The 23,939-nt window shown below is 39.4% G+C and overlaps 3 protein-coding genes across 3 annotated transcripts; all 3 read right to left on the bottom strand.

Annotated features, from left to right (window-relative positions):
* Nucleotides 1-3,699: 3,699 nt before the first annotated feature.
* On the bottom strand, nucleotides 3,700-6,380 carry LOC124394308 (olfactory receptor 2AT4-like). The gene is made up of 2 exons (XM_046862451.1): nucleotides 5,420-6,380; nucleotides 3,700-3,878 (listed from the first exon to the last, which is right to left on the bottom strand). Exons 1-2 carry the CDS (start codon nucleotides 6,378-6,380, stop codon nucleotides 3,700-3,702), a joined length of 1,140 nt encoding a protein of 379 aa, XP_046718407.1.
* A 6,585-nt stretch (nucleotides 6,381-12,965) lies between these two features.
* Nucleotides 12,966-13,910, bottom strand: LOC124394307 (olfactory receptor 2AT4-like). The gene has a single exon (XM_046862450.1). The coding sequence runs from the start codon at nucleotides 13,908-13,910 to the stop codon at nucleotides 12,966-12,968; it is 945 nt and encodes a 314-aa protein (XP_046718406.1).
* A 2,380-nt stretch (nucleotides 13,911-16,290) lies between these two features.
* LOC124394306 (olfactory receptor 2AT4-like) lies at nucleotides 16,291-20,347 on the bottom strand. The gene is made up of 4 exons (XM_046862449.1): nucleotides 19,411-20,347; nucleotides 18,849-18,949; nucleotides 16,878-16,999; nucleotides 16,291-16,453 (listed from the first exon to the last, which is right to left on the bottom strand). Exons 1-4 carry the CDS (start codon nucleotides 20,345-20,347, stop codon nucleotides 16,291-16,293), a joined length of 1,323 nt encoding a protein of 440 aa, XP_046718405.1.
* Nucleotides 20,348-23,939: the final 3,592 nt, after the last annotated feature.

Raw genomic sequence — 23,939 nt, 5'->3', positions numbered from 1 at the left:
TGAGTGGTTTGATACAGCTGACATGAAATGTCTCCAGGTTACATATGTAGAGGAAGTGCTGCAAGGATGCCAGCAGTGTGGCCTGGAGTTGCTGTGTCTCATTCCCTCAGGGATCCATGGTTACATACGTAACGTCTTTAGGCTACGAATATAATCCTGGTTCCCTGATGTAATGAGACGCTGCGTCGGAATGCTTTGGGAATGCAGCTATGTTGTCCATGCTCTAAATAATGTGTGCAATCAGTCAAAATTGGAGTCAGGCTGTCACCGGTGGGGTGACGTCATGACCAGGAAGTATAAAATGCACATGGAGTGAAACTGGCACCAGCTTCTGTAACAGAGAAGGAAGTGCTGAAGGGACGCCATAGGTGTGGCATAGAGACTCAGCGTCTCGGTACCATGGTTACATATGTAACCTAGAGACGTTCCCTTTTAGGAACTCGAGCTGCATCGGAACGCTTTTCAAATGGGAGTCCAATACCACCTGACTGACCAGTTCCTGACTAGTGTGAATGAGCACAGCTAGGTCGAAGGACAAAGGTGCCAGGAGTGGTGCAGGGGTCAAGGTTGTAAAAAATGACAAAGGTCAGTGGGGTGGACCAGCCCACAGCGTCGCAGAGGTCTGGGAGGGACACTCCAAAGGACCAAACCTTAGAGGCTGCCACACTCCAGGTCGAGTGCGCTCTGACCCTGAATGGCCCAGGGAGACCAAAGGAGTTATAATAGGATGCGATAGATTCGATATGCTGAGGGTCTACTTATGAGCAGGAAGGCCTCTTCTCGAAGGGCCGTAGCAGATTTACAATTGTTCCGTCTTTCTCCAGGGACTTGTCTTGTGGACAAAGCAGTCCAGTGCTCGGGCCGGTGCACAGCCAGTTAAATTTCTGGTCTTGGTCGGATGACCGAGGGCACCTTGGGGATGTAGAAAATGTAGAAAAGAGCCACGCCCAGGACCTGGACACCTCGGTGTGCAGGTCAGGGTAAAATGGCAGACCTCGACGTGATGCTGGGAGCCAAAAATGCTCGTCAATGACATGTGCCGTTCAGAAACTGCATGTCCAGTAAGCTGTGTACATTGAGGCAGGAGACAGTCGATTTCTTTGGCACAGGAATGATGGTCGTTGTCTTGAGGCACGTGGGAACAACGTTACTGCTCAGGGAGATGTTGAAGATGTCAGTGAAGAAATCTGCTAGTTGTTCTGCACATTCCCTGAGCACTCTGCCAGGAATGTTGTCAGGTCCAGCAGACTTCCGTGCATAAAGTTTTCCTCACTTCAGCTGTGGTTAGACAGAGCACCTGGTCAGTGGGAGGAGGGATGGTCTTCTTTGCCACCACATTGTTCTGTACCTCAAACCGGGCGTAGAAGTCGTTCAGCACATCTGGGAGGGAGGCGTCACGGTCCCAAGCAGGTGATGTGGTCTTGTAATTTGTGATCGCCTGGATGCCCTGCCACATGCGCCGAGTGTCTCCACTGTCCTGGAAGTGGTTGTGGATTTTCTTCGCGTGCGCGCGCTTTGCCTCTCTGATAGCACGAGACAGTTTGGCCCTTGCTGTTTTTAAGGCCGCCTTGTCCCCTGTTCTGAAGGCAGAGTCTCTTTGTTTCAACAGCGCACGCACATTTGCAGTCATCCACGGCTTCTGGTTGGAGCGTGTATTGATGGTCTTGGAGATGGTCACATCGTCAACGCACTTGCTGATGTAGCAGGTCACTGATGACGTGTACTCCTCCAAGTTAATGGAATCGCCGTTGGTTGCAGCCTCTCTAAACATGTCCCAGTCAGTGCACTCAAAACAGTCCTGAAAAGCAGAAGTAGCTCCTTCTGGCCATGTTTTCACCTGTTTTAGAACCAGTTTAGAGCGTCTGATGAGCGGTCTGTATGCTGGAATAAGCATAACAGAGCAGTGGTCTGAGTATCCGAGATGGGGCGGGGCTCCGCTGTCTGGCGCCGGGGATGTTTGTGTAAACAAAATCCAGCGTGTTCGCTCCTCTCGTTGCAAAGTCCACATGCTGATGGAGTTTAGGAAGCACAGTCTTGAGATTTACATGAAATCTCCGGCGATAATAAACAATCCGTCGGGGTGAGCATTCTGCAGGTTGCTAATAGCGCCGTAGAGTTCACACAGTGCCTGCTTAGCATTAGCGCTGGGAGGAATGTACACTCCGACGATGTAAACTGTGGTGAATTCCCACGGTAAATAAAAAGGTCTGCATCTAACAGTCACAAACTCCACTAGCGATGAGCAGTAGCATGAAACAAGCACAGAGTTCTTACACCATTCCGTGTTGATATAAACACACACGCCACCACCGCGAGTCTTACCGCACAGAGCTGCATTTCTGTCGGCTCGAAACACGGTTAGCCCGTCTAGCTGGATGGCGGCGTCCAGAACTCTGTCGCTGAGCCACGTCTCCGTGAAAACAAAGACGCAACAGTCTCTAAACTCTCGCCGTGTGGTTTGCTGGAGTCGGATGTAGTCCAGTTTATTATCCAGGAAGCAGACGTTGGAAAGAAGAATGGACAGGAGAGCTGGCCGGCTAGGGTTAGCATTTAGCCTAGCACGGACACCCGCCCGCTTGCCGCGCTTCGCTTCCTCGAACAGCGCTGACGTCTCCTCTCCGGCCACCGGCATCAGGTAACACCGAGGGCTGGGGGCCTGGTCTTTGTGGCCGAGGTCGCAGCAGGCCGAGGTCGCGAAGGTTGTTAATAAGATCATCATGCAGATTGTTGGTTGCATGATGCCTGTACTGTAGCAGTGTCTGGTGGTCGTACACATGAACACAGCTGACTCTGGTGTCCATGTATTGTGGAAGGTCGGGCTAAATATGGTAAAAGCACCATTTTTGGATCCGGAGAGGCCACTGCGAGCTACTTCCGCGCCGCCATCTTGGATCTCAGATCTCAGGAACTTAAGCTGCATCAACAATGCTTTGGGAAGAGTGTCCAATACCACAAGACTGACCGGTCCCTGCCTAGTGTGTAATAGCACAGTTAGGTTGAAGGACAGAGGGGCCAGGAGTGGCACTGGGGTTAAGGTTATAAAACCTGACAAAGGTAAGCCAGGTGAAGCAGCCCACAGCGTTGCAGATGTCTACACTATGGGTTGAGTGCACTTAGATTTCGTGCAAGTGGCGGCACTCTGTTTCTGAACCTTCCGATGTCAGCAGCCCCATGAGAGCAATGTGGGATTCATGGAGTTGCCAAATAGTCTAGTGAGTACCAGAGGGGATCCAACAGTGTGAGCCATAATTGCTTTTTGGTAGACACGAGGGGGGCTATAGACCAGCCAATGGCCACAGCCGTCTCTGAAGTGGCCCGGAGAGCTAAATCCGCCATATATTGGAGCTCCAGGACCTCTTGGTCACCCGAGATGACACCCACGTCTAGCACTCGCAGCAGGTCAGCCTGTTAGGCCTGCAACACTCCCATGGTGTGCAGCCACGGAGTGGCTTGACCTGCTGAAGTGTAAGCCTTGATCATCAGCGCCGTCGTATTTCAAAGGGGCTTGGTGGGCAGTGTCTGGGTTTTTAGGGATGATGAAACACACTCAGGGAGAGATAACTGGCCAGCGTCACTCCATGTTCTCGTCGCAAGAGGTAGAAACCGCCAAATTGCATGCTTTCAAGACTTGCGAGCGAGTGCTGGATCAGGCGGGTGAGGAAGGAGAAAGGGGCAAGCCAGTCACCTGAGGCCCAGGAACTAGCATGCCAGAACCACAAGGAGCAGGGGCACCCTCCTTAAAGAGTGCCCACCGGGAGTGGAGCGTTCGTATAGACATGCGAGCACAATTTGCGCAGTCGGCTCCCTCGAGAACCGACTTAGCATGCTCCGCTCCCAGGCAAGCCACACACAGCCGGAGAGTGTGCTTAGTTTTCTTGCTTGCCTTAATTTTCTTATGTATATTTTTCGGACATTTACTACTTACTATATAAACATACACACATAGAGTGCTTCATGAACAAACAGAAGCTAGTGCCGGCTTCACTCCATGTGCTTTTTATAGCTTCCTGGTCATGAGCGTGGACAACGTGGAAGCATTACCAAAGCGTTGTTAAAACAGCTTGAGTGCCTAAAAGGGAACTGAGGGTACATACTTGATTTTATACATGATTTTACATGCACAGAAATATACAGGGTTATTGAATAAGAAAGAGCCGATACCATGACGCATTGCTTCATTTCTCTAACATCGTCATATGTTGGTCAAATTGAACACTTGTAAGACAGGAAATAAAAGTTGATTGTGAGTATAATGCTTGTGACATGGCTGGAGTTTTGTATTACTTTGTATTACTTAATAAAATATTGCATAATGAAATCGGTTCATTGTTTTTGAATAACCCTCTATAAGAAATATGGTAGAAATCATTAGGCAATCTGTAGGTTCGTTATGTTCAGACTGCATACAACATATTCATACTGCAGTTTAGAAATATAAACAACTGTTAATTTGTTTCCCAAAATGCTAAAAAAAATTATTTAAAAATATGTCCACTCTTCCGAATGTTTAACAATTCTAGGCTGACCTTACTATTTGATTTAAGTCCTATCTAAATGTCCCATGAACTTAATAAAGTAATTTGTATGTAAAGCTAAATAATATTATTGAAAAAGTGTTTAACATTAGAATTATTCTTCTCTCTGCCAAGCTTTTTGTATTTTTAATCAATTAATTTATTAATTTTATAAAAAAAAAAACAAGCCTTGCAACAGGGCACCAAAAGAAAGATGTCAACAGTTTCATAATCAATAAATCACCTTGTCCTTGTTGAACGTTTCTCATGACATTACAAATTAATCTAAACACAATGAGCTAATTACCTGTTTAATGTTTAATGTCTTTATTCTCGCTCATCATGCACATAAAATGCCTGACACTCAAAGAGATATTACTATAACAGAACCAAGCGATCAGCCTAGTAGGTGCTGCTAGATACTGGGTATCAACCCTATCCCTATCCTACCCGAGATCCAGGCTATCAATGTTTGCATTTCTGAGACTCTAAGATATTTACTTAACTGGACCTACCAAGAACCTTTAATGCACATCAAAGAGGATGAATGGAAGGTAGTATTCAACACCATCATCAGTCACTTTGAATATCGAATCCTACCCTATGACCTTGCTAATACACCATAGGTTTTCAGGCATTTATAAACTCATTTCTTTGCCACTTTAAAATTAAGCTTTGAGTAAAATTGTTTAGGTATGTAAGCATTAGATATTTTAGGTCCTGTGCTTATTAGACTCTGTGCTTTTTTGCCTGCGAATTTGAGTAAATGATAAAAGATTTAAATTATTTCCCCACAGTATTTAGAACATCACCACCTAAAGTTAGGCATATGGATCAACTTGCAGTATAATAACAAGGAACACAATAACCAATTTTACTTTTGACAATTTATTTTGAGACCTGACATATACACAAGAATCTATCTAATTTGGCCTTTTTTTTTAATTTTCTTATTAAGATTTTCTTCACTTCTTCTGTTTTTAGGCTATACAGTACAGGGTTGATCATTGGAGGTAGCAGGCTATACAACATAATGATTGCTATTTGCAAATCAGCATTAAATGTAATACCTATATTGGCAGCCAAATAATAAAAACACCTTGGTAAGAAAAACAGTGCAATTATAATGAGTTGAGAGCTACATGTGGAAAACACCTTTAGCTTCCCCTGTTCACTTGATATTTTAAGGACAGCTAAAATAATGAAGAAATATGAGAAGAGAATAATGGCAAAAGATCCTAGCAGTATAACCATGGCATAAACAAAAGCTGGAACACTATATGGAGTCCTGTCTGTGCATGCAAGTCGGGTAATAGAAACATGATCACAATAGCAGTGTAAAATGGTGTTGGATCCACAGTAAGGGAGGGGGTAAGCCCGAACAACCATCATTATAATGCTAAGATGAGCAAAAATCCAGATTACCATTGAAGAAACTACTATATTCCTGTTTGACATAAAAGTATGGTAACGGAATGGGTAACAAACAGCTATATATCGATCTATGGCCATTAATGCAAGTACGTATGAATTGACTGCACCAAAATAATGCACTAAGTACATTTGTAAAAAACACGCTCCAAAAGAAATGTTGCCGTCTTGGAACAAATATCTTGCAATGATCTTTGGTAAAGTGCATGTACTAAACAGTACATCAGACAACACAAGACTTGTATAAATAAAATACATGGGTTTATGGAGATTTCTGTTAGTTGTGAACAAAAGAAGAAAAATTCCATTACCTATCAGAGTGAAAACATAAACTAACAACATAATTGCAGAAATGAAGACATAGTATTTAGGATGAAGTCCAGGAAAACCAACAATGAAAAAGTCCTTCACAAATGTCACGTTTCTGTCCGACATGATCTGACCTATACTTAAAGGAAAAAAATCTATTTTTAATGAATAAATATTCCAGCTTTTTAAAGCATTGTGAGCACTGTGTATATGAATAAATCAAATTTAAATATTGTTATATTACATTTATGTAAAATTTACATGGATTACTATATATTTCATATAAATTACCAAAGCTATTATGAAATTATGTATTTTATCCATACCTTTACAGTCATAGCACATCAGGAAATATGTCAGTGCTCTAGGGTAATTTATTTATCTGAACATGTCAAGTCATAAGTCACATGTCTAGCAACATGTATTATTAATTTTATGTAAATTACCTGAGACTTGTGTAAAAAGCTACATTTTAATCTCTAAAAAAAATAAAGTGTGCATAAACAACATTAAAATGCTATTCAAGACATTTTTACTGCCGATTTATGTTGAATTGTTGAACTGCTAAATGATAAAATCTTTTCCCATGTAATTTAGATCATCAGTGAAGCACAGAAACCCATTGTATTGTGTATGTCGGGAGGGAAGTAACGAAGTACAAATACTTTGTTACTGTACTTAAGTAGATTTTTCTGGTATCAGTACTTTATTTCACTATTTATTTTTTGGACAACTTTTTACTTTTATGACACAAATATCTGTACTTTCTACTACTTAAATTTTCAACCAAGGCCCGTTACTTAAGTTTTAATCTATTTATTTGGTGTAATGTCAATATTTTTTCTTTTCACTGCACACCTATTTTAGCCCATCAACCTATTTCTTGTCATTGTGCGGGTTTTTCAATCTACTGGTGTAATATTTCCTGGCTCTCACACACCACAGATGTAGGCTAGTTTACAAAGCTCACAATGAGCAGGCAGAAGGCAAAAAGAAGTATGGGTTTAATGTGGATGAGACAGAGGGAGTCATTGAAGTAAACATGACTGAGAACAGACACATTCCTTAACATCAGATCTTAAAATTTGTTTTGTATTATATTAATTAGGGCTGTCAAAATTCAAACGCAAATTCATTTTAACGACACTAATTTTATTAACGGGCGATTAATGCAACTATTCTTAATGGCTGGCCATAATTGCAACGCCAGAAAGACAATCTTTCATTTATCAAACAAAGCTTCTTTTTGAGGTCTATTATAAAGAGGTTGCTTATCAAGTCCCAGAGGCCTGATGCAACATTTGATAAAAAATTGGCCAAGTTGTGTTCATTAGAAAATGATCATGGATATATTATGGTTATGACTAATATGATTGACTTTATTTTTTTATTATTTTATTAACTTTTTTAGAGTTAAATGAGGCAGTGTTTATGCTTTCTTAAATTCAAACAGCGCATATCAGGGCTTCATCATATTACAACTGAAAGAGAAACAGAAGATTAAAAGCATAAAAAAATGGAGAAAGCAAATGATAAAGCAAAGAAGCAATACTGCTTTAAATTGCACATTAAAAACACAGCGCATAGTAAAATGCGTACATAACACAAGTGTTGTTAGTTTTGACAAAATTATAATAACAAATGACAATTATCCACAAATTTCTAAAAGTAATTCAGGTCTAACTTTACAGCTTTTAAAAAAAAACTGGAAAACCATGTCAGTTCTACATAGAAACCCAGATTAATCTCACTTCAGGGCCAAGCTAGCTGTATATATACAGTGGGGAAAAAAAGTATTTGACACATCAGCATTTTTATCAGTAAGGGGATTTCTATGTAGACTATTGACACAAAATTTCCACCAGATTTAGCAATCAAGCCAAATATTAAATTTATACAAAGAAATCAGAACATTTAAGTATACATAGTTAAGTCCTAATAAATAAAGTGAAATGAAACAGGGAATAAGTATTGAACACACTTTATTTAATACTTCGTAGAAAAGCCTTTGTTGGTGATTACAACTTCTAGACGCCTCTTGTATGGAGAGACCAGTCGTCTGCATTGCTCAGGAGTAATTCTGGCCCATTCTTCTGGCCCAACATGCTTTTTGTTCAGCAATGGAGTCTTGCATGGTGAGCGTGCATGGATGCCATGGCAGTTCAGTGCATTGCTTATAGTTTTCTTTGAAACAACAGTACCTGCTGATGCAAGGTCTTCCTGAAGTTCTGCCCGAATGGTTCTTGGCTCTTGGCGAACTCTCCTGATTATTCTTTGGACTCCTCAGACAGGGATCTTAGATGGAGCACTTGATCGTGGCTGGTTTATGGTGAACTGATGCTCTTTTCATTTCCGGATAATGGCCCCCACAGTTGCTCACAGGAACATTCAGCATTCTGGAAATGCGCCTATAACCATTCCCATCAAACTGCTTTTCAACGATAAGATTATCAAGATCTTGAGAGAGTTCTTTGCTTGTGATACAGCTGACATGAATTGTCTCCAGGTTACGTATGTAACCATGGTTCCCTGAGGTAAAGAGAAGCTGTGTCAACATCACTTTTGAAATGCTGCTGCGTTGTCCACGCTCTGAATTACGTGTATAATCAGTCCAATGGAAACCGCAGCGTCACTGCTGGGGTGACTTCACGACCAGGAAGCTATATATATACAGGGATGCTGGCAGTGTGGCCTGGAGATGCTGCGTCTCATTACCTCATGCATAATGTCAAAAGTGGACGCAGGCTCTCCCCAGTGGGCTGATGTCACGACCAGGTAGTATAAAATGCACATGGAGTGAAGCTGGAGCCAGCTTCTGTAACAGAGAAGGAAACGCTGAAGGGACGCCAGAGGTGTGGCATAGAGACACAGCGTCTTGTTTTCCTCAGGGAACCATGGTTACATACGTAACCTAGAGACATTCCCTTTTAGGAACTCAAGCTGCGTCGGAACGTTTTTCAAATCAGAGTCCAATACCACCTGACTGACCAGTCCGTGCCTAGTGTGTAAGAGCACAGATAGGTTGGAGGACAGAGGGGCCTGACAAAGGTCAGCCGGTTAAAGCAGCCCACAGCTTTGCAGATGTCTGGGAGGACACTCCACAGGACCAAACCTTGGAGGCTGCCATACTCCGGGTTGAGTATGCTCGAACTCCGTAAGGAGTGGCGTGACCAGAGGACTCATAGGATCCACAATCCATCTGCTAAGCATCTGCTTGTTTCCAGGGAGATATAGTTTAAGAAGTGGATGCGTTGAAGTCTAAGAGGGATCAGCGCCACATCCACACACTTCTTAAAGGTTGCGGGGTGAGAGGGCAAGACCAGATGGAAGGACCTGAAGGATGATCGATGGATACATGGAAAATATGCATCTTTCAGATCTATCATGGCAAACCAGTTCTCGGATCTGATGAGACACTACCTGATTCAGGGTCAGCATCTTGGACCAGAGTCTCAATAGTGAGCGGTTCAGCTGACGTCGATCTGGTATAGGACGCAACCCCTCATCCTTATTGGAAACTATGAAGTACCGGCTATAGAACCCGGACTCTCTCTCTGATGGAGGGACCACCTTGATTGCCTCCTTCCTCAGGAGAGTGTCTACTTCTCGTTCCCCAGAACATCCCCAGACATCCCGTCGCACAGGGTACCTATTAGGGATTCATGGAGTTGCCAAAAAGGTCCTGTCAGCACCAGAGGGGATCCAACATTGTGAGCCATAATTGCCTTTTAGTAGACACAAGGGGGGCCATAGACCAGCCAATGGCCACAGCCGTCTCTTTAGTGGCGCTAAAAGCCAAATCCGCCGTATATTAGAGCTCTTGGCCACCCAAGATGACACCCATGTCTAGCTCTCGCAGCAGGTCAGACTGATAGGCCTGCAACACTGCCATGGTGTGCAGCCACGGAGCGGCTTCACCTGCTGAAGCGTAAGCCTTGCCCACCAGCGCCGATATATTTCAAAGGTGCTTGGTGGGCAGCATCTGGGATTTCAGGGATAATGAAACACACTCGGGAAGAGATAACTGGCCAGCGTCACTTCAACCAAGGGCACCGACCTGTAATAACACTCTTTCAGTCCAATAATGTTGGAGTACACAAAGTCTTAAGACTGAAGAAAAAGGAAAGAAAGGCAGACCCTCCCTCGATACCTCGAGACCCGACCTAGCATGCTCCACTCCCATGCAAGCCACACAAAGCCGGAGAGTGTGCTTAGTTTTCTTTGTTGGCTTTATTTTCTTATGTATTCTTTTCGACATTTAACACTTACCATATAGACATATACACATAGCACGCTTCATGAACAAACAGAAGCTAGTGCTGGCTTCACTCCATGTGCTTTTTATAGTTTCCTGGTCATGATGTCATCCCACCAGTGACACTGCGCTTTTTATTGTACTGTTTACACACGTGATTCAGAGCGTGGACAACATGGAAGCATTCCCAAAGCGTTGTTGACACAGCTTGAGGGCCTGAAAGGGAACTGAGGGTTCATACTTGATTTTATACATGATTTTACACGCACAGAAATATACAGGGTTATTCAAAAAGAAAGAACTGATATCATGACACATTGCTTCATTTTCAAGCATCGTCATATGTTGGTCAAATTGAACACTTGTAAGACAGGAAATAAGAGTTGATTGTGAGTATAATGCTTGTGACTTGGCTGGAGTTTTGTATTACTTTGTATTACTTAATAAAATATTGCATAATGAAATTTGTTCATTCTTTTTTAATAACCCTCTCAAAGAAATATGGTATAACTCATTAGGCAATCTTAAGGTTGGTTATGTTCATACTACATATAACATATATATATATATATATATATATATATATATATATATATATATATATATATATATATATATATATATATATAATGGTAATTTGTTCCCCAAAATGCTGAAAAATATCTTTCAAAATATGGCCACTTCTCCCAATGTTTACAAATTCTAGCCTGGCTTTACTATTTGATTTAAGTCCTATCTGAATGTTCCATGAACTTAGTAAATTAATGTATATGTAAAGCTAAATAATATTATTTAAAAAGTGTTGAACATTAGAATTATTTTTCTGATTTTATCGTGAAGCTTTCTGTGTTTTAAATTAATTTATTTATTTAATGGAAAAAAAAAGCCTTGCAACAGGGCACCAACAGAAAGATCATCTATTTTCTTTGAATGTGCACTGACATTTTTTTTAATAAAGACATTTTCTTTCATTATCAATAAATCACCTTGTCCTTGTGAACTTTTCTCATGACATTACAAATTCATGGAAACACAATGAGCTCATTACCTGTTTTAATGTTTAATGTCTTTATTCTCGCTCATGATGCACATAAAATGCCTTCACACTCAAAGAGATATTACTATACCAGAATCTTTCAGAAACCTAGCTAATGTATTTAGTGAAGCACAAGCATCCAAGCTACCAGCCTAGTAGGTGCTGCTAGATACTGGGTATCAACCCTATTCCTTCCAGAGATCAAGGCTATCAATGTATCCATTTTTGTGACTCTTGAATATTTACTAAACTTGACCTACAAAAACCTTTAATGCACATCAAAGAGGATGAATGGAAAGTAGTATTCAACACCATCATCAGTCACTTTGAATATCGAATCATACCCTATAATCTTGCTAATGCACTATACGTTTTCAGGCATTTATAAAATAATTTCTTCGTCACCTTTATAATAATTCAATAATAATAATATAATTTCATTAGATAAAAGCAGTTTAAAAATGACATTTAGAGGATGATGCTGTATGTCAAATTGGGAAGAGTGGACTCTTCAGCATAAAAATGTGCAAATACTTAGAATAGTATTACTTTTTAACAGTTTAATAGTGTTTACAGTTCACAGAAAGTTTAAAATAAAAAATACCAATACTGAATAAGGCCATACACTCTTATAAAACAGTTTGAGCACATTTGTATTGCTTGTATATCATGTGTAATTAAAACAATATTTGCAAGGAATTACAGTACATTATCAGAATATTTATTTTAAAATGAAATACACCCAAAATTGAACTCGAGATATATACATTTGTTTCTATGGAATGGTTTATATTTATGCTTCAAATTTAAATTTAAATTGGCATGTTAAAGCAAGGAAAATACCTGATAATAGATTATGATAGCATTTTTCCATTGGTCAGACCAGATTTACTTCTTAAATAACTATGAACCAGAGGCATGTGACATGCTTACTATGTATTATCTGTAATGTCTGGCCTGGATTTAGATAAGGATGGGTTGTTCCTGGATATGATAAGGGCCTGCTAGTCATAATAATCCAAATATTATATTTGTTAGCAAAAATCTAAAATTTAAAAACAAAAAGGATAAATGGTACCAAAAGCAGCGTCTATATATATTTTTTTAAAATATCAGATTCATGCCTTTTTCAATTTCTAATTTCCATTCATACTTTTGATAAAAATTGTAAACGTTAAGTAAAATGATTTAGTTGTGTAAGCATTGGATATTTTAGGTCCTGTGCTCATTAGACTCTGTGCTTTTTTGCCTGCCCATTTCAGTAAAGGTTAGCAGATTTTCAAATTATTTCCCTACAGTATTTAGAACATCACCACCTAAAGTCAGGCATATGGATCAACTTGCAGTATAATAACAAGGAACACAATAACCAATTTCACTTTTGACAATTTATTTTGAGACCTGACATATACACAAGAATCTATCTAATCTGGCCTTTTTTAAATTTTCTTATTAAGATTATCTTCACTTCTTCTGTTTTTAGGCTATACAGTACAGGGTTGATCATTGGAGGTAGCAGGCTATACAACATAATTATTGCTATTTGCAAATCAGCATTAAATGTAATACCTATATTGGCAGCCAAATAATAAAAACACCTTGGTAAGAAAAACAGTGCAATTATAATGAGTTGAGAGCTACATGTGGAAAACACCTTTAGCTTCCCCTGTGCACTTGAAATTTTAAGAACAGCTAAAATAATGAAGAAATATGAGAAGAGAATAATGGCAAGAGATCCTAGCAGTACTACCATGGCATAAACAAAAGCTGGAACACTATATGGAGTTCTGTCTGTGCATGCAAGTCGGGTAATAGAAACATGATCACAATAGCAGTGTAAAATGGTGTTGGATCCACAGTAAGGGAGGGGGTAAGCCCGGACAACCATTATTAAAATGTTAAGATGAGCAAAAATCCAGACTACTAGTGAAAAAATTACTATATTCCTGTTTGACATTAGAGTATAGTAACGGAATGGGTAACAAATAGCTATATATCGATCTATGGCCATCAATGCAAGTACATATGCATTGACTGTACCAAAATAATGCACTAAGTACATCTGTAAAAAACAAGCTCCAAAAGAAATGTTGCCGTCTTGGAACCAATATCTTGCAATGATCTTTGGTAAAGTGCATGTACTGAACAGTACATCAGACAACACAAGACTTGTATAAATAAAATACATGGGTTTATGAAGATTTTTGTTTGTTGTGAACAAAAGAAGAAAAATTCCATTACCTATCAGAGTGAAAACATAAACTAACAACATAATTGCGGATATAAAGACATAGTAGTTAGGATGAAGTCCAGGAAAACCAACAATGAAAAAGTCCTTCACAAATGTTACGTTTCTGTCCGACATGATCTGACCTATCCTTAAAGAAAAAAATAAAAATGTAAGCACTGTGTATATGAATAAATCAAGTTTAAATATAGTTACATTACAATTCTGTTTATTTTACATGAACTACTATATAGACAAAAAGCTATTATGAAATTATGTGTTTTATCCATACCTTTACAGAGTCATAGTGCATCAGGAAATATGCCATCGCTCTAGGGTTATTTATTTATCTGAACATGTCAAGTCACAAGTCACATGTCTCACAACATGTATTATTAACATTATGTAAATCTTCTGAGACTTGCGTAAGAAGCTACTTTTTAAAGTCTAAATATAAAGTGTGCATAAGCTCAACATGCAATTCAGACATTTTTAATGCCAATTTATGTGGAATTGTTGAACTTTTATATAATCAGTGAAGCACAGAATCCCAGTGTATTGTGTATGTACTAAAACACCATGTGTTAATATTATCAGTGTGTTTATTGTTGATTACAATTTATGCAATAATGATATACCAGCTGACGATAAGAGGCTGATACTGGGTTCAGTCAATCAACTCTGGTGAAATGTAGATTAGGGTTGGGAGGCAAATGTGGATCTCAGAACACCTTGGCTCTAATTTTAAAGAAAGCAGACAGCTTCAGCCTAAGAATTATTCAAATGAAATCTGGAATAGAGTGCTCTTAAGGGCTGGGCATAATTGCAATGCCAGAAAGACAAGCTTTCATTTATCAAACAAAGCTTCTTTTTGAGGTCTATTATAAAGAGGTTGCTTACCAAGGCCCAGAGGTTTGATGCAGGATTTGATCAGAGATTGGCCAAGTTGTGTTAATTAAAAAAACTCATAGATATGTTATGGTTATAAATGATATGATTGACTTATTTTATTAACTTTTTTAGAGTTAAGTGAGGCAGTGTTTATGCTGTCTTAAATTCAAACAGTGCATATCAGGGCTTCAATATATTACAACTGAAAGAGAAACAGAAGACTAAAACGATAAAGAAAAGGTAGGAAGCAAATGATAAAGCAAAGAAGCAATACTGCTTTAAATAGCACATTAAAAACACTGCGCATAGTAACGTGCTTGCTGCTCCAGAGCGTAACAAACCCTTCAAGCTAGAGGTAGATGCTAGTGGCACTGGGGCTGGTGCGATACATATCCAAGAGGATGATAATAGGGTGGAGCACCTTGTGTGTTTCTTTTCTAAGAAGTTTTTTAACACCAACTTAACTACAGTGCCATTGAGAAGGAGGCATTGGCCATGCTGTTGGCTTTACAGCATTTTGAAGTGTATCTCGGGACAGTTCGGCTTCAGTTCATGTTTCCAAAGATCACAATCCATTAGACTTCCTGCATCAAATACGCAATGCTAATCAGAGGTTGATGCGTCGGGCCCTGATTGTGGAAGGTTTTGATCTGGCCCGGTGCTTTATTGTACATACTTCAATTTACCTTCTGTTTTACAACACCCCCAGTGTTTGTGTATACACCACCCCGTGCCTTAAATCACGCTGTGCGCCCCATCCCAAGACTGGGACATAACAGAATTGGGGGCTTGTCTGAAGGATGATCAATTCTGTTATGTCCCAGTTTAGGGTTTGGGTGCACAGCGACTATATGACCTTTTCTATGGCAGTAAAAACACTCGCGAGTTTCAGGACAGTCGGGGGAAGCACGGGATTGCGGAAGTTTCTTAAGCACCCTTGATGAGTTTTATGTGTTAACACAAACTCATCAGCCAACATGGCAGCTCTATACAGAACATTGATCTTTTGCTCGTTTAGATACACAACGAGTTGTTAGGGTAAGCAAGACTTAAACTCCTCTAATCGAATGAGTTCCTTAAGCTGATTAAAACTCTGCACACCACTAGCTGAGCACTACTTCTCAAATAAAGTAGCCTCATGAGCAAACTCTACATATGTCACATTTTTATTTTTAATGGAATTTCTGAAACCCTACTGGTACGCCTCGGGTTTACACAGTAATAATAGTGTCCACAAATTCTTAAGCCAGTAAAAGGTACTGCCGATTCTTTCAAAAACTGAGAAATACGCATCTACTTCATCCTCTCTAAACACGGGCACAAGCGCTACATTTCGGCTCAGATCAAAGGCAGGCTGTCTTACTGGGGAGGACTGGATCAGAGAAAGCGGTGACGCGGGCACACTGGAGACATCAGCCAGGACATTAGCAGGGATCCTGCCACAGAAGAACAGAACTTCCGTGCCGAGGCACTGGTTTGGGAAGACTGGGTCGACTCTGAAAAGCCAGATCGAGCTTCTTCCCCTCCATTTCCAATTCCCTCTCATGAACTCATAGCAACTGTGTCGCGTGCTTCTGCCACATAATTTTTAACTCCAACTCCTCCAAAGCGATTTGCAACTTGAGGTCTACAGAGCAAGCCCGTGGCTGCTCGGGGGGCGTTCAGCAGCACGCAACCATTCTCCCACAGCACCAAGAGCTTGAGCTGCGACCTCCGGAAGCATCTCACGCTCAGGTAAGACCTGCTGAGCCACTAGTGCCTCATACACCACAGCCTTACCCACCTTCTTACTGGCAAATCACGGAACAGAAACATCAAAGAAATCCGCAATTAACAGCAGATCGTCCTTCCTGTACTTGTCAAATTCCTCTAATGTAGGACAAAGTGTAAACAAAGTTAAATTAAATGCTGCCATCCTCAAAAACAGACCGAACCCCAATAGGCTCACTGCAAAACAGTAAAAAAAGTATACCAAATACGAGCAATCGCCTGTACAAGCCCCCACTTCTGTTTAACCTCATATGGCCCAAAGAATTTTGTCCGGAGTGAGGATTCTGGCAATGGCAACAAAGCTAAAACTTGATCTCCAACACAGAATGAGCGGGAAACTGCCTCACCGTCATATTGCTCCTTCATATTGGTCTGAGAGAAACTTAAGGCTGTAAGTGCAGTTTCTCTGGCCAGTTTAGGTGATCCCAAAGGGTAAGAACATACTTTAGGATAGTTTTATTTTGCGGGGTGGGTACAGTGGACAACCACTGTTCCTGTAGGACTTTCAATTGGCCCTGTACGATGTGAGGAAACACCAGTTCAGAGGGGTTAAAACCGAGTGACTCCTGCACAGCATCACACACAGCAAACAACAACAGTGAAATGCCATCATTCCAGTCCTTCCCAGTTTCCATGCAATACGAACACAGCATATATTTAAATGTGTGGTGGAAACGTTCAAGAGCACCTTGGGACACTGGTTGAAAGGCGCTGGAAACTTTTCAACTCATTAACCACCTGAGAAAATAACTGGGATATAAAGTTGGACCCATGATCAGTTTGTATACAGTTAGGCATACCAAACGTAGTACATAATTTTACCAGTGCTTTGACAACAGTCCTGGACTTAAGGTTGTGTTATTATGACTCAACTTGTATACTTAAGTGTTCTGATTTTTTGTATGAATACAATATTTGGCTTGATGGCTACATCTGGTGGAAATTTTGTGTCAATAACCCACTTATAAATCCCCTTACTGATAAAAATGCTGATGTGTCAAATACTTATTTTCCCTGCTGTATATTAAAGAATTTATTGGGCTTTATTTATTTATTTTTTATCAAAATACGATAAGTATTTACTTGACTATTTCTGAGTAGCTTATATATAAATGTTAATAACATTTAACATTTAGGACATTTATGCTATTTATTAATATAATAGATTTTCTTCATTACATTCAAATCATTCAACTGTTTGATTACTACAGTATCTGCTGAAATTATGCACCATGATTACAGCAAATTACAATACAAACACAGCACCATAAAAGCACAATACACACATACATAATATTGGCTAAAGTTATGTGTTTTTTCTCCAAAAGTTGGGGGATACACGATTCTATATGATGGCTTTGGATGTGGTAGAATTACATTTTTCCCTTCACTTGAACTAGGAGACCCAAACCTGTTCCAGCATGACAGTGCCCCATTGCACAAACCCAGCTCCATGAAGATATAGTTCATATGAGATGAATTAGATGACCTTGAGTCCTCTGTGATCTGTGAGCTCTGATCTCAACTCTTTTAAGCACCTTTGGGATGAACTGGAACACTAAAAAATCTAGTGGAACAGCTTTCCAGAAGAGTGGAGGAAATTATAAGAACAAATGGGGACTAAATGTGGAATGCAATGCTCAAAAATCAAATACTGTACTTATGACCAGGTGACCCAATACTTTTGAAATACAGGTGTTCTAAGAATTACAGGACTTACTTTTTAATCAGAAAGATATTTAATGTTATTTTCCAAAAAAACAAAAATATATTTTTAATTAATAATAAGCATTCAATGACATTTCTAATATCCTTGTGGCTGAATGAGCATAGACTTGGAAAATAATCTAGTGAAACATCTTCCCGTAAATGTGGAGATTAATTAAGCAATGAAAAAATTAAACATCAAATATATACTGTATTTTATTATGGATAGTTTAAATCATTATTGAATAGAAATAATATTTTTTGAAAGAATAAGAAATTTGACAACAAAACAACAAAGAGAAATAATGCTGCTCTCCTAAGCCAAAAAAGCATCAGTCTTTAGTCGCGTATATCATCCAGCTGTGATCTATTTGGCTGTACACAAAAGATCCATTTCTATAATTTTCATAATATTACAAGCATTAACAAACACCTCTGCCCCATTCTGCATATAAAACACACTCGGCTCATCTGTCAAAAGGGTAAACAAGGAAAGTATGCATAATTAAAAATAAAAAGACAAATGGTTGTTAAAAGCCTTATGCATTTCGGGAACAGCAAATAGAAACTGAATGTGGATTGAAATGTTCAAATAGAACTTACCAATCTTATGGTCAGGTTTACACATTTTTTTCCTACACTGTATCTTTAAAACCTGATGAGCTACGTTGGCCTTTTAAAAAAAATTCTTATAAAGGTTTTCTTAACTACTTCTGGTTTTAGACTGTAGATTAAAGGGTTGATCATTGGAGGTAGCATGCTATTCAGCAGAACAATTGCTATTTGCAAATCAGCATTAAATGAATTACCTACATAGGCAGCCAAGTAATTTAAACACCTTGCCTAGGCATGTGACATGCTTGCTATGTGTTATTATCTGTAATGTCCAAACTGGATTCAGATAAGGATGGGTTGTTCCTGGATGGGATAAGGGACTGCAAGTCATAATAAACCTAAAATTATATTTGTTAGCGAAAATCTAAATTTAAAAAACAAAAAGAATAAAAATATCAGATTCATGCTTTTTTCAATTTATGATTTCCATTCATACTTTTGATAAAAAATGTTAAGCTTTGAGTAAAATTAGGCATGTATGCAATGGATATATTAGGTCCTGTGCTTATTAGACTCTGTGCTTTTTTGCCTGCCCATTTCTGTAATTGTTAACAGATTTAAATATTTCTCCACAGTATTTAGAACATCACCACCTGAAGTCAGGCATATAGATCAAATTGCAGTATAATAACAAGGAACACAATAACCTATCTAATTTGGACTTTTTTAAATTTTCTTAATAAGATTTTCTTTACTTCTCCTGTTTTTAGGCTATACAGTAAAGGGTTGATCATTGGAGGTAGCAGGCTATACAACATAATGATTGCTATTTGCAAATCAGCATTAAATGTAATACCTATATTGGCAGCCAAATAATAAAAACACCTTGGTAAGAAGAACAGTGCAATTATTATAAGCTGAGAACTACATGTGGAAAAAGTCTTTAGCCACCCATCAGTACTTGATATTTTTAGAATAGCTAAAATAATAAAGGAATAGGAGAGCACAATGATGGCAAGTGATCCTAGCAGTACTACCATGGCATAAACAAAAGCTGGAAAACTATATAGAGTCCTGTCTGTGCATGCAAGTCTGGTAATAGATATATGATCACAATAACAGTGTACAATGGTGTTAGCTCCGCAGTAAGGAAGGGGATAAGCCCGAACAACCATCATTATACTGCTAGGATGAGCAAAAAGCCAGACCACTATGCTTAGAATTACTATATTTCTGTTTGACATAATAATATGGTAATGAAATGGGAAGCAGATTGCTATATATCGATCTATGGCCATTAAAGCTAGTGTATAGGAATTGACCACACCAAAATAATGCACTAAGTACATTTGGAAAAAACATGCTGCAAAGGAAATGGTCCCGTCTTGGAACCAGTATCTAGCAATGATCTTTGGTAAGGTGCATGTACAGAACAATACATCAGACAACACAAGACTAATATAAATAAAATACATGGGTTTATGAAGACTTTTGTTTGTTGCAAACAAAAGAAGAAAAATCCCATTTCCTATCAAAATGCACAAATATATGAAAAAAATAATTGCAGATACAAAGACATAGTAGTTAGGATGAAGTCCAGGAAAACCAACAATGAAAAAGTCTTTCACAAATGTCACGTTTTTACTTGACATGACCTGATGCCCTAAAGAGAATGTATGTAATTTAATGCAGATATATTCCAGCATATTAAACCATAATATACTACTGTATTTTTGATTGTTTTATGATGAATTATTGTTTCATTATGCATTATTTCCATGCCTTTACAGAGTGTTGTTAACCTACCTTTGAACATTTGTAAAAAGCTGTGCTGCAGGGCTGTTTATTTAATAACCCAATTTGTGCATGTCATGTGACTAGAAAGAAAAAACTAAACTGTCTATCAAATATAACTCTAGCATAAAAAAAAAAAAATTTGGTTTGAGCAGTGCATTATATCACAAGGTCTTAGCAATGGCATAAAATAATAATGTGGTAAAATTATTATACACACACTTTATAAAATTATCACAGCTGCATTTGTCTTTTGGATATTTATAGTTTTATAGTTTTGTAGCGTCTGGCACGTGTCATTTAGACTTTATGTCTCAGGAATTTCCTTTTAACCCCTGACATCTGCTTTTCAATCAAAGGATGAGCACCACGGCTTACACTTTTATTGAGAGCTTGTATACCGCAGTGTCATACCCCCCCCCAACAACAATTTACTCTCGGAACTCGGCCCCAGTACGTCTGTTTGTGACACACACACATATGCAGACACACACACACACACAAAAGGGAGCATTCTTTTATTAATTAAATAATAAATAGAATGTCCCATTTCACATGATACAAACATACATCTTGTTTGTATCTTCTACTATAAATAAAGCAAGTGTTTAACTCTACATCAATAATATTTAAACCTTAAAATGTAACTCTATGTTAAATGTTGTCTCTTCTCTTCTTAAGGCTTGATTGACTTAGAATTATCTGTTCTTTACTTTCCTGACAAGGGTGCATTTTATTTATCAGAATACAACATTGTATTAACATCAGTTAATTACTGATCTCTGTAAGTTAATGTACCTCTGCCTTATACTGTCATTCCTTTTCATGTTTAGTATCCAAATGACCGCAAAATTATCTGTTTCTTTATTTTTCAAACAATGGTACATTTTATTTGATCATGAAATGTACCATACCGTCTTAATTCACTTTGAATAAAACTTTAAAGTCCTCCAAAAGCAAGTATAGCCCACAGATGCATGAACAAAGGAAGTTTTTCCCTCCAAAATTTCAGGCCATAGCATTGGCCATTCCCCCAAGGATGGGTGGGGTTCAGGACCTTTAAAACATCTTGAACCCAACTAATCATTGTCCAGTCAGAGTGCAGTCGGGTCCAGTCAGAGTTCAGTCAAGAGAGTCAAGGGGCCCGATGGCTCGGAGAGTCGGACGCTTTGAACAGCTCAGCAGCGACCCTTTGGGACGAGATCTCAAATCTCTTTTGAGATTTTCCAGCAAGCTTTATCTTCAAAACACCAACTGCTCTGATCTTCAGGAGAAGCTGGGAGAACATCTGACTCCATCCTAACAGACTCGTCCAAGATTCTTTTGTCTACCGCATCCGGACTCTTGTGCAACAAGTCAATGCAAGTAACCGGTTTACCAACTAATGCGTGATACTTAGATGCGTGTTAAGTTTGAACCCCTTAATATTAAGGCAAATTTAACGATTTCTCAGTTAGGATGTGATTAATTTGAAGCTTAAGTTGCCTTTCCTCCCTTTTTTCCTCCTTCTTCTTTTCCTTTCTCTTCCTCCTTTCCTAATTTCAACTTTCTTTTATTTTATTTTCATTTTTATTTTCTTTATTTCTTTTTGTTTGTTTGTTTGTGTAGTTAATTTTATGTTGTGTTTGTCTCATTCATTAAACGCCGTATTTTTCATAAGTGATGGTCTCTGGGTACGTTCACAAATGTAAAGAACATTTGTCTGAACGACATGCTCTTTTAATTTAATTTATGGTATAAAGTAAAAGGGGGTTACGTCTTTCTTGGCCAGGGAGATACCTCTTTTATAGAATTAATATAAAATTATACTGTCTGTTTGCCGGACGAACAGACAAATAAGTGTAATGTTAATTCCATTACTGTCAATTCAACTTAATTTAAATATTTAGGAGTAACTATAACCCGTTATAATTACTTATAAATATTCCCTTTTCTTTATGAGCTAAATTCGTTACATATAATGATAGAGAATGCGGGCAGACTGTGCTTCCAACTATATACTCAATTTATCTGTATTATAAGTTTGTCCCTCTTATCCCCCAGTCGCTACAGTTTATTGGATTATTCATATGGCCTCTACAAAAATACCAAACCAAACTAGGTAAACAAAAAACTCTGGATCCTTTCAATAAAAGGTTCTGTCATGTTTTTTCCAATCGTGTACTTGGATAATGTTCAAAGAGATTCTCAAATACTTGTGATCACATGGTGTGACATACCTAACCTGGAGACGTTCCCCTTCAGGAACTCGAACTGCGTCAACAACGCTCTGGGAATGAGTGTTCAATAATGCCAGGAGTGGCACTAAGGTTATAAAACCTCACAAAGGTCAGCAGGGTGAGATAGCATCCAAAATCCACCTGCTGAGAATCTGCTTGTTTGCAGGGAAACCCCTTCTCAGAGAGCCATAGCAGATGAACAGCTGCTCTGACTTCCTCCACAGTTCTGTTCTGGGGCCTGAAAGGCAGGAGGAAAGAATTCCTGGAGCATAACAGGTCATGGGATGACCGAGGGTACCTTGGGTCATACCCTGATTTGGGGTAGAGGAAGGCACTGGCCATGCCTAGATTAAATTCCAGGAATAAGGGGAGCACAGAGAGGGCCTGAAGATCCCCTACTCTCTTGAAACAGGAGATGGCCATGAGTAACACAGTCTTGACTAGGAGAAACCTCAAAGGCACAGTAGATGGGGCCCTCCTCAAAGACCTTTGCCCATGACGGGAGCATCCGTCATTAGCGTTACATGATGACCAGGAACTCCCAACATGGGGCCCTGAGATAGGGCCCCAGGATCTCTCCAAAAATCTAAGGCACGTAGGGCTCGCCACATGATCTTGATTGTTTGAACCGGATTGACCCTCCAAGAGAACCCTCAGGCCCTGAGCCACCACTGAAGGGGTCTCATGTGCCAGAGGCCAAGTGGAACCACATTGGACACTGCTGCCATTAGCAACAGCAGTGAGTGACTATCCTTCTTTCACCCTCCTGATGGCCGTAAGGATAGACACAATGCGGCAGGAGACAGCTGCGCACGCATAAGGGTCGAACCCCAAACGATGCCTAAGTAAGTGGTTCTCTGTAGTGGAGAAAGCAGTACAGAGTGTGAGTGAGAATGACATCTCGATGCAAATTGACAATATAGTTTAAGATGCAGATCTTATGATTCTTATAGCCCATTGAGGACCCATCAAGACAAGTCTGGAGGAGCAACATCCACAGTGGTCTCTTTCGTGGCCCTAAGAGCTAAATCCACTGCACAGTGGAGCTTCTGGACCTCCTGGCTGGCGAAATGCCCTCTACATCTTTCTCTCACAGCAGGTCAGCCTTATACGCCTGTAACACCACCATGGTGCACAGGAACGCAGCAGCTTGACCTGCTGAGGCATATGCCTTACCCACCAGCGCAGACGTGCTTCGCAGGGGCTTGGTGGGCAGTGTCAGGGTCTTAAG

The sequence above is a fragment of the Silurus meridionalis genome, chromosome 12 (assembly GCF_014805685.1).
Source record: "Silurus meridionalis isolate SWU-2019-XX chromosome 12, ASM1480568v1, whole genome shotgun sequence".
NCBI lineage: Eukaryota > Metazoa > Chordata > Actinopteri > Siluriformes > Siluridae > Silurus > Silurus meridionalis.
The sequence above is the reverse complement of the archived record's forward strand: the minus strand, read 5'-3'. Positions and strand labels throughout refer to the sequence as shown.